Genomic DNA, 11578 nt, shown 5'->3' with positions numbered 1-11578 from the left:
GTAAAAATTTACATTGTATAGCTATAAAAAAATAGATATGACTATATGAGTTAAGAAATGATGATAAAAACAACAAAGAAACAAAGAAGAAAAGCAAAAAGTTAAAGAAAACAAAGAAAACCCAAAGTATAACAAAGGAAAAATAAAAGCCAACGAGAAACAAAGAAAACCAAGTAAAATGAAGAGAAAAAAGAAACCAAATAAAGCGATGAAAAAACAAACTCAATGAGATGAAGAAAAAAACTGAGTAAAGCTACAGCGATGGACAGCTACAAGCAAGCGTGCCGACTACCGCGGTAAATGGGCCTGCCCGCTAGCAGTCGCCCGTAGCTTTAGAGCGCTCGTAGCTTACCCCAAAACAGAACACTGAATTTGTCCGTAGACCAGTAGTTACCAGTTCGCAAATACGAATAAGAGAGACACCAATTCAATCATATACATCAATGTGCTTTATGTAACTAAAAAATAATTTTCACGCTGGCTTCCGCCATCAGACACACATTTCGCCATGCACGACACACACACATTTCCCCAACCATGTAAGCACACACATACATGCATACAACACCTTCCGCCATCAGCCATCAAGCATGGTTGCACGCACACACCTTTCGCCATCAATCATGCATGCAAACACGGATGGCCGGACTCACGCTAAGCACCCCTGGTTTGCTTTCAGCTAAGCACCCCTGGTTTGCTTTCAGTTTGCAAACAAACAGACATCCATATCAGTTTGCAGACTGATAGGATACCACGCTGGATGACAAACTATGTCTGAAAAATTACATTCGAACATATGTGGGTCCAAGTTGAAGATGCTCTAATAACCTTCACTGTAGGACCGCGATAGTCATCCCCGCTAATCTTTTTCTGTCACGTTACTAAAGACGCCCCATAATCGCCCATTGTTTTTTACACAGCAACAAATCCCGTCAACGTGAACATTTTGAACTAAATTGTCATCACACTGTTAATCAAATTTTATCTATTCCCAGTTCCAAATTTCAGTGAGATAAACCTCTTGCACAATTATCTGAAAAACATACTCCCTCCGTATAATGATCTAAATGCTCTAATATTTCTTTACAGAGGAGTAGAAGTTATCAAAAATCCAAAAAGAATAGGACACCACAACTCACAACCAGAAACATACTGCAGATTTCACCAAACAATGTACTTACAAGCCTTGAATGCGGACATACTTACACCACATATCACAGCGCCTGATTTATATAGTGCACCGTTCAGTATTATTATTTATATACAAACGGTTGCAAGAGTTTAACAATGCGAAGTACGCACAACAGTCTCCGGCATCCACCGACATCATTAGAAGTTCATCGTCATTTACATGTAAATTTGCAAGCGATAGCACCCCCGCTATCTGAATCTGTACAGTAGATGACGAGCACCGGCAGCTCTACAACTCAACTGTACAAAGAGCTGCTGTTCTGAAATCGATGGGCACACTGACGGGGGGATATGTGGTGAACACTCTCCATTTCCTTACCAGCGGGTTATAAACCTGAAACTCCAAAGCCAGCCTCTTCTTTAACTGCCTCCGAGGATGGAGGGTTTCGGCAGGAAGTTTGGCAGATTTAAGCACATGCAGTTCACCGTTCAATGATACGAAGCCACACAGCTCAGTCTCTGGGATCTTTCTCCTCAAAGTAGCCTCCTTCGACCACCCGTTTGAAGCAAAGTCATACCTGCACCAAACAACATTCAGAACTCAGAAGTAGATACATGGCATACATGCACTTGACTAGATAGAATGGCTTGCAGGTTACAGATAAGACATATTACAAACATTGTATGAAATCAAACTGAATGGTAAAAGAACTTACGCATGCTCTACAAAAAAAAAAGGAAAACTATACGAACGTTTGCAGTTTGCTACTAAGATGGATAAGCCCTTCAGTAAGAACTGAAAGATTGATATATTAGAAGGTGACAGAACCCTACATGATTCTGATAATAATATTTTTAAGGTAAATTTTGGCTCTCATGTCAGCATTTCAATTCAGGGAATAAAATTTTGTTAAAGTCTACAGCCTTTTGATACAAAAGTTACATTTGCATAGATCAAAGCAACAAAAAGCCCACCCTTAAGACAAAATTGGCCCCTGGACTCTCCACTTGAATTGCATTTGCTGAATACAGTACTACTACCTCCATTCCAAAATATAAGACCTTTTGGTAGGCTAGTTTAGCCTACCAAAACCTCTTATGTTTCGGAATGGAGGCAGTACTAAACACTGGTCATTTGCCATAACACATTGACCAATCCAAACTGTATGTAACCTCACGCATTCCAGATAGTTGGAGGGATTTATGCATCAGCTTTATGTATATAGCATGCCTGAGGCCACTGCTTGGTAGACTCAGTGCAGTTCCAAATGGCAAACAACCTTTTATACCCTTCTCTCCCAAGAAATCTGTTGCAACATCTCTCTCAAGAAAACATTGCCACATTTGACAATTGGAAAGTCAGCAATATTCTACAATATTTTAATCCATGAAATTTATATGCGTACAAGCTTTTGGCACAATGTGATACTTTTACTTCCTAATAACAAAGTAAGGAAGCACATTAAATTATTCAAGAATGTATTTGCCCATGCACAAGTTAATCTCCAGTTACAGAAAATATTGTTCATTCCATTTAGACCTTTCTGTCACATATGGCAGCTATAATTATCAGAACTAGTGTCGGGTATCATTTGCATGCAAAAGTTAACTGTTTAATATTAACTAATCAATTACTCCCTCCGTCTCAAAATAAGTGACTCGACTTTAAACTAACTTTGTACTAAAGCTAGTTCAAAGTTGAGTCACTTATTTTGGGACGGAGGGAGTATTTGTCTATGGTATACTAATTGCCCCGCCTCAACATATGTTAGCAAGACCAACAAACTCTTTCTTTGTCAACAAAATCGTACATTTAACGTGCACCCACTTAACTGAGAATTACTTGCAATTGCCATCAGTAACATGTCTACAAAATGTAAACAGGATTGTCCAAAATAAGATCAGGACAGCAGCTATGAAAACCCCATGACTCTATTGAAGAAACACTGTCCAACAAAAATGCAACACAGATATATAGATAAGCACCATAACGCCATATATTTGACTATAACGGATCACACATTTGTATTTAGAACCTCTAAAGAGATGCTTGCCAGTCAGCCTCCATTATTAGCATTCACCGTCCTTTCATTTGCTCTTAACGATCCAAGATATGCTTAATTTTGTGTGTTGCAAACGCGCAAGGAGAACACAATGCCAGATACAAGTAAGGTACTTCCAATGGGAATGCCAATCGAGCTCTTGCTATCATCTGTGGGTTTGCGGTTGTTAGGGAAATAGCAACTTGTATTCCCATGGGGCCATAGGCCAGCATATATAAACATACATGTGAGGAAAATATGCAGACAGCCCCTTGTACAACAGGGAAAATACGAAGGCTATACACGGCTATAAATATAACTCAACAGCGGCGTTCATGGGGCGGTCTCTGGTCAGGCCTTGGTGAAGCTCTCTACACTCCAGTAGGGTGTGACTGCATGCGGATGCTCTCCTAATCTCCATTACTCCATGTGTTTGGTGTACTAAGGCATTCTTCTTCAGGAGAAGCATCTTTCTATGTCACAAGCTTCTCGGTGTCTCAGGTGGTATATAAACAGTTGGTACATAATAAATACTTACACTGGAAAACAATGTCTCAGGTGACAGTAAAGGCTATGAAGTATGAACTCGCCTTTTTGGAAAGGTTTGGTCAGGGTCAAGGATGACTTTTTAGCAGGGGATTGTTTTCTGTTGGCATGACCCACGTACGAGGTTTTGGGAAGACACTTGGTTAGGAGACACACAGCCCAGTCATCAATACCTGTCCCTGTACAAACATCATCATCATTATCAACAACAACAAAGCCTTTAGTCCCAAACAAGTTGGGGTAGGCTAGAGGTGAAACCCATAAGATCTCGCAACCAACTCATGGTTCTGGCACATGGATAGCTAGCTTCCACCCACCCCTATCCATGCCTAGTTCTCCGGTGATATTGCTGTCTTTCAGATCTCTCTTTACGGACTCCTCCAATGTTCTACCTCGACCTCTCTTGCATTATCAGCACGCTTTTGCAGTCCGCTATGCATTGGAGCTTCTGGAGGCATGCACTGAATATGCCCAAACCATCTAAGACGATATTGGACAAGCTTCTCTTCAATCGGTGCTACCCCAACTCATCCCGTATATCATCATTCTGGACCCGATCCTTTCTTGTGTGGCCACACATCCATCTCAACATGCGCATCTCTGCTACACCGAACTGTTGAACATGTCACCTTTTAGTCAGCCAACACACAGCGTCATACAACATTGCGTGTCAAATCGTCGTCCTATAGAACTTACCTTTTAGCTTTTGTGGCACTCTCTTATCACAGAGAACACCAGAAGCTTGGCGCCACTTCATCCATCCGGCTTTGATTTGATGGCTCACATCTTCATCGGTATCACCATCCTTCTGCAGCAATGACCTCAAATATCGAAAGGTGTCCTTCTAAGGTGCCAACTGCCCATCAAGGCTAACCTTCTCCTCCTCATGCCTGGTAGTACCGAACCGCACCTCATGTACTCTATTTTAGCTCTACTAAGCCTAAAACCTTTCAATTCCAAGGTTTGCCTCCATAGCTCTAACTTTCTATTAACCCCCATCGGACTATCATTGACTAGCACCACATCATCCACAAAGAGCATACACCATGAGATATCTCCTTGTATGTCCCTTGTGGCCTCATCCATCACCAAAGCAAAAAGATAAGGGCTCAAAGCTGACCCAGGGTGTAGTCCTATTTTAATCGGGAAGTCATCGGTGTCGCCATCACTTGTTCTAACACTTGTCACCACATTATCATACATGTCCTTGATGAGGGTAATGTACTTTGTTGAGACTATGTGTTTCTCCAAGGCCCACCACAGGACATTCCGCAGTATCTTAACATAGGCCTTCTCCAAGTCAATGAACACCATATGTAGGTCCTTCTTTTGCTCCCTGTATCTCTTCATAAGCTGTCGTACCAAGAAAATGGCTTCCATGGTTGACCTCCCAAGCATGAAACCAAACTGATTTTTGGTCACACTTGTCATTCTTCTTAAGCGGTGCTCAATGACTCTTTCCCATAGCTTCATTCTATGGTTCATCAACTTAATTCCACGGTAACTAGTACAACTTTGAACATCCCCCTTGTTCTTGAAGATTGGTACTAATATACTCTGCCTCCATTCTTCTGGCATCTTGTTTGCCCGAAAAATGAGGTTGGAAAGCTTAGTTAGCCATACTATCACTATCTCTCCATCTCTCCGAGGCCTCTCCACCCCTCAATGGGGATACAATCAGGGCCCATCGCCTTGCCTCCTTTCATCCTTTTCAAAGCCTCCCTAACCTCAAATTTCTGGATTCGCCACACAAAACGCCTGCTGGTATCATCAAAAGAATCATCTAGTTGAATGGTAGAGCTTTCGTTCTCTTCATTGAACAGCTTCTTGAAGTACTCCCGCCATCTATGCTTAAGGAATATGGGTGGATGAAGACGAGGACATTGCTTTGATCATGATGGTGCACATGGAGAAGAATAAGCAGTCAAAGCATGGTGGTTCTGTTGTCGGCCATGAGGTGATTCGTAAGAGGAAGCAATATGGGCACCATAGATTGATGGTTAATTATTTTGGTCCAAATCCGGTGTATCCAGAGCAATACTGCCGGTTCAGGATGGCTCTGGATTTGTTCCTCCACATTGCCAACTGTGTGAAGCAACATGATCAATTCTTTGAGCAAAGGAGGAATTGCATCGGAGATCTTGGACATAGCACTATCCAAAAGGTGATTGCGGCATTGCGCATGATGGCATATGGTATTCCTGCAGATTCGATTGATGATCACTTGGCAATGGGAGAGAGCACTTCCATCAAGTGTGTGAAGCAATTTGCAAAGGTGGTGGTTGAAGTGTTTGGGCCAGAGTATCTGAGAGCACCTAATGCTCAAGACACTCGGAGACTTTTGAAGATGAAAAAAGCACGTAGGTTTCCAGTATGGTCGACTCAATTGATTGCATGCACTAGAAGTGGAAGAACTGCCATGCGGCATGGCATGGACAGATCAAAAGACATGTGATGGATGTCACCATCATTCTCGAAGCCATGGCCAATCAGGAGACATGGTTTTGGCATGCATATTTTGGGATGCCCACATCTTGCAACGACATCAATGTGCTCCATCTATCACCACTCTTTGGGGAATCACCACCGGCGTAGTTTCAAGCAAATGGCCTCACATACAACATGGGCTACTACCTAGCGGATGGAATATATCGGAACCGGCCAACCTTGCGAAGCCAATTATAAGCCCCCAAGGTAAGAAAGAACTTCAATTCCATAATGCTCAAGCAGCTGCTAGGAAAGATGTGGAGAGGGCATTCAGGATTTTGCGAGCCCAGTTTGCTATTGTGCGAGGACCGGCTATGTTTTGGGATCAAGAAATCCTTTGGCACATTATGACAGCCGCCCTGATCATGTACAACATGATCATTGAGCATGAGCATGCGAAAGATTTGGATTACTCCTATGAATTGATCGGAAAGCCGGTGCATCCGCGTAGAAGGGAAGACCATATCCGACGCTTTCTTCAAGTTTACCATGACATTTGAGATGCGGATACTCACGAAGATCTTCAAAGAGATCTCATCGAGCAGTGGTGGACATGGAATGGGCAACAAGACGACTAGTCCTACCTCTATGTTTCATGTCATGTGTGATGAACAATTTGTGTTGAATTGGATGTTGTGGAGCTATGTAATAATTAAGTACTATTTGTGTTTTATTTGTTTTGGATTAATTTGGCATGACTTTGATATTATTTGTTTTGGATATATTGTGTTGAACATGCTTTAAAATGTTTGATAGTTGAAGACGGCCAAATTTTTAGGGCACCACTGTCACGGCAGAAAATTTTCTGGTGCCCAAAAACCTTCTCTCTCCTGCCCTAAAACCATTTTTGGGCACCAGCTTTTACATCACCTGTAGGAGATGCTCTAACATTTTACACGGCACTTCTGAACAGTTTTAGACTTGCTTCTCTAGTAGACCACAGTATAGGTTCGGTACTTCCAAGCAAATCCACCCACTACCTCCGAGTTGTGCCTTTGGCATTTCTGCACAGTTTTCAATTGAGAACTGATTTGTCAACTACGATACTAACGAGACATTGGCTTTACCCGGTACTTCCAGCCAGTTCTATACACGCAGAAATGAGCCACATTTTTGCTGTCTGAAGCCACCTTAGCCCGAGGGCCCCTCTTTATATATGACACGGCCAGGCCCATTACTGTAAGAGGGGTCCTGGTGGACGAACACGAAGAGGAGGGTCAACGGGAGAAAATAAGAAGGCACAATACTTCGTCAGCAATGTCTAGCACGGTCCCAAAGAATGACACCCTGTAGCCTAGAAGCTCCTGTACAACACGAACTTGAATGGAAGTCTTATCACATTATGGTGATGAGTACGTATCAGAGTTGAATACTTAGGCGATCCAATAGCATTCTAATCTCATCGTGCAAGCAGTAATAATTATCCTCTCCCCCAATTCTCTCGATCTACCATGATTATCCCTCTCATTGCTATCACAGCATGCCAACACCAATTAGCCAGACTGGACGTCAACATTTGACGGTAGAATATCCACAAATATCACAGCAAGCCCCCAAAACAACTGCATTGAAGGAAGTTGCTAAAATGTGCACCAATGTATCCATGTATCAAACATATGATGTTAACAAGGCAATAATCTATTATGTAGTTGTGAATAAAAATTTCTATGAATCTGGTCAAATTTTCATTGTAAATATGGCTTCCTTTGTTATAAGAACAGCTAAATCTTATCTGGCCGCTACAGGAGCAACTGTTAGTGGTCATTATGGAGAAATCCTTTACAAGGGAGATAGGTTAGTCATGTTTATATATGAAAAATCAAGATCTAGAGACATAAAGCAAGGTCTTTCCAAAAGTGGAACAAATCTTTGAAGCACGTTCAATTGGGGATTGGGGGTTGGAATAAGATTATACCGAGAATTCTTGGGGTCCCTTGGGATTGTTGTTTGGAGTTGTGCTAACACAGACAACTAGACAAGACTATGTTATCTTCTACTCCCTCTGTCCCATAATGTAAGACATTTTTTGGCACTAGTGTAGTGTCAAGAAACTTCTTATATTATGGGACGGAGGGAGTAACATGAAAATCATCTGATGCAAACTTAGTGTGCAAGTTAGGCTGGCACTCCCCAAAGTTCTAAATAATCTAATTCATTTTTAGTTCAGTGCTCGCGGTGTTTGCCATTTTGTCATCTAGTGAATGAACTGGAACACAATGCATAAGGGAAGTGCCATTAAATTTAACAGATTTTAGAGACATAATAACAAAAGTAAAATCTTCACAAATGTTATGCTACTATTCCAAATTCATAACACACTGGTATATAGGTACTTGTAGATTACAGAAGAAATTTAGTACCTGTTCAAGCAAGTTCCAGTTTTAAGTTGTATACATTTACAGGATGGAAACCATCTCATAGCAGTTGATAAAAACAAGTTGAAAATCAAATAAAATGATATGCCAATGTCACACCAAAAGCCTTTCAGTAAAACTTTGACCCTTAAATTATTGGTCAGACCCCAGGTTGCAAGTATTTTATCATTGCGAACAGCAGGCATTAATAAGCATAGGATGAGGACAACCCATCAAAGCCGATATTTGCTGCCTTCCAATACATTGAGTCAGAACATCATTCAGGTTGGCTTAAAACCGAGTAACAAGATAGTGTGCACATGGTGATCTAAGTCTCATACAAAGCAAGAGCAGAAGACAATGTGTGTCAATGTTAAGAACAAGTTGTGAAAGTACAAAAGGGAGTGAGAAGTGCCAAGGTATTCTTTCATGTTACAAACATGTTAATTGCGTTTTATATGGATAAGAAGCACTAGTCTGTCCTCAAAACCGTCACATACCCAGCACAAAGAGAGACACTGCACAAGGGAGCTGAACTAATTAAAGAGAAAAGCTGCTTCCCATTGTTCCTTCATTTCCCCCCACATGTAAATCTTACCAAAATAAACTAATTGCACGGCCAAATAGAAGAACAAGATGAAACAATAACAACTATGTATCTGTCCAAACTCTTCATTGATGAATCACGCAAGATTAACTAGTAAATTTGATCACTACAGCGAAATGGGCAGACATGTATACTCAATCACCATCTAGAAAAACAAACTATATTAATTACAAATAATTGAACCACGCATTAAGGAAACAATAACACAATAATACGAACTATAAACTGTAAACTGAAGCAAGACAAACAGGATAGTGTATACTTAATGTTGTGGCAAATTACAAGCAAATCGGAGATAAATTGCCTGACCTGAAGATATCGTCTCCGTCGAGCATGAACACATCTGTAACCTTCCCATCCTCTGCAGAGATGGCGGCCACCGGTCCGAGTCGACGTCTCTCCCCTTCCACCCACATATCCCCAATCTCCCTCCACTTGCCGCTCCACAGTCCGAGCGCCATGGCGTCCCGGCAGTAGAGGTCATTCGGCACCACTCCCCCCACTGTGGTATACCTGTCGTACCCGCCCATCACCCAGAATTCATCCTCTCCCACACCCCCTGCCCCGTGCGCCACGAATCCCACGCACCCGGCCCTCTCCCGGGGCATCGCCGTGGCCATGTGCCAGGTACGCGTGGCGGCGTCGTACCACTCGGTGCTGCTTGTGCGGCTGCCAGAGGAGGGGAGCGTCGGGTGCCTGGACCCGCCGCCTGCGACGACGACCCCGCCGCCGGGCGCGGGAGCGCAGGCGAAGCTCCCGCGCGGGATGTGCATGTCCGGGAGGCGCTCCCAGCGGTGGCGAGAGAGGGCGAGGTCGAGTCGGTAGGCAGCGGCGGAGGGTGAGGGGTGGCCAAGGGGATAACTCCGGGCGTCGAAGTGAGAACCGCCGAGGACGTAGAGGTGGCTCCCGACGGCGATTGCGGCGAAATTGGCGAGGCCGTATAGCTGCGGCGAGCAGGGGATCGGCGGGAGGGGCCACCAGGCGGTGGGGGCAGCAGGGTCGAGCAGGATGGGGGAGGCGAGGGATGGGTCGGTGGGGAAAAGGCATACGAGGTGGCGGGAAGGCAGGCGGAGGCTGCGGCGGAGCGGGAGAAGCGTCGCGGCGGAGAGGAGGAGCCGCCACGCGCGGGAGGTGGCGCGGAGGCGGGACTGGTCGGGGAACGTGAGCAGGCAGAGGATGACGGCCGCGACGTCGTCCGGGAGCCCCGGGATCAGAGACCCCTCCGCGCCTGGCCGCAGGATTAGGGATCCGGCGAGCCGGCGGCTAGGGGACGACGGCGAGGCCATTCCATCCACCACCTCGTCAAAGCTCACAAGTCATGACCGGTGAAAAGGGGGAAGGCTATTTGAGTCTTTGTGCGTCCGATGAAGGCCTAGCACAGAATTGGGTGGATTTTTTATTTTATTTTTTTATTTCGAGTCAACAGGTCTGGAGAAACCAAAAGAAGTTTCAATGGTCTAGTTTTAAGTCATCAAAATATATACTATTGATCTAATTTACCGTCGAAGTTGAATTTTAAAAAGCATACGCGTGTTATTCATTTGAATGGAGGAAGTATATCAACTTCTGACATCTCAAGAGAGCTAATACTCCCTCCGTTCCAAATTACTCGTCGTAGAAATCAATGTATCTAGAACTAAAATACATCTAGATACATCCATACTTGTGACAAGTAATTCGAAACGGAGGAAGTAGAACTCAGAACACCAATCCCACAAGCAATTCATCGGCGCTGGATGAAACATCATGATGTAAGGAAGAGGCCAGAGAGACCTCATTTCAACACGTCATCATCGCTACCATCTTATCGATTTCGTCAGGGAAACAACTATAATGAAAACAAAGGACCTACAAGAACTAAGAAAACTGAAAAGGCGTGATTCCCCACTCCATTGACCCCGATGACGTCACCGAATGGGGGGAGATGAGGGGATCGAGGCGGAGACGTGGAGGAGACACGCCTTTCTATTGTTGACATTAAGGATAAAACAACATGGTTTAATCTTGTTGGTAGATTTCTTCTTGTCTACGTTATGTCATCTTGCTTATTTTGTTACTTTGTTTCTTATAAACTTAATACTTTGAGATGCATGCTGGATTGCGGTCTTAGGATGGAGTAATAGTACTATATGCAGTTGGACTAACAGTCTAATTCTCACGAACGTAATGCCTATAGTAGATTATGCCATGAATGACCATGGTTATAAATTGCCACTATTATGCCAATTACCAAACAGTAATTTGTTCATACCATTACCTGCTTTCGAGAGAGATGTCACTAGTGAACCTTTGGCTCACGGGTCCTGTCGTGGAATTGTCACGGCAGATGTCCTAGCAGAAGGACTTAGTCGTGGAGCCATCACAACAGGGTTAACTTAAAGGGGTTAAACGGGACAAAGGACACAAGGAAT

The 11578-nt window shown here is 43.5% G+C and overlaps 1 protein-coding gene across 1 annotated transcript; it reads right to left on the bottom strand.

Moving 5' to 3' along the window:
- Positions 1-1135: 1135 nt before the first annotated feature.
- Positions 1136-10517, bottom strand: LOC125515791 (Galactose oxidase/kelch repeat superfamily protein). The gene is made up of 2 exons (XM_048681292.2): positions 9477-10517; positions 1136-1709 (listed from the first exon to the last, which is right to left on the bottom strand). Exons 1-2 carry the CDS (start codon positions 10451-10453, stop codon positions 1421-1423), a joined length of 1266 nt encoding a protein of 421 aa, XP_048537249.1. The 5' UTR covers positions 10454-10517; the 3' UTR covers positions 1136-1420.
- Between the last annotated feature and the right edge of the window lie 1061 nt (positions 10518-11578).

The sequence above is a fragment of the Triticum urartu genome, chromosome 6A (genome assembly GCF_056163025.1).
Source record: "Triticum urartu cultivar PI428250 chromosome 6A, HENAU_Tu73, whole genome shotgun sequence".
Taxonomy (NCBI): domain Eukaryota; kingdom Viridiplantae; phylum Streptophyta; class Magnoliopsida; order Poales; family Poaceae; genus Triticum; species Triticum urartu.
This window is presented reverse-complemented; position numbering and strand designations above follow the sequence as displayed.

Excerpts from the sequence above, each read along its gene's own strand:
- LOC125515791 (XM_048681292.2), bottom strand. The coding sequence starts at position 10,453 with ATGGCCTCGCCGTCGTCCCCTAGCCGCCGGCTCGCCGGATCCCTAATC. Across the intron at positions 1,710-9,476 it reads GACGGAGACGATATCTTCAG|GTATGACTTTGCTTCAAACG; the intron begins GTCAGGCAATTT and ends TGTTTGGTGCAG.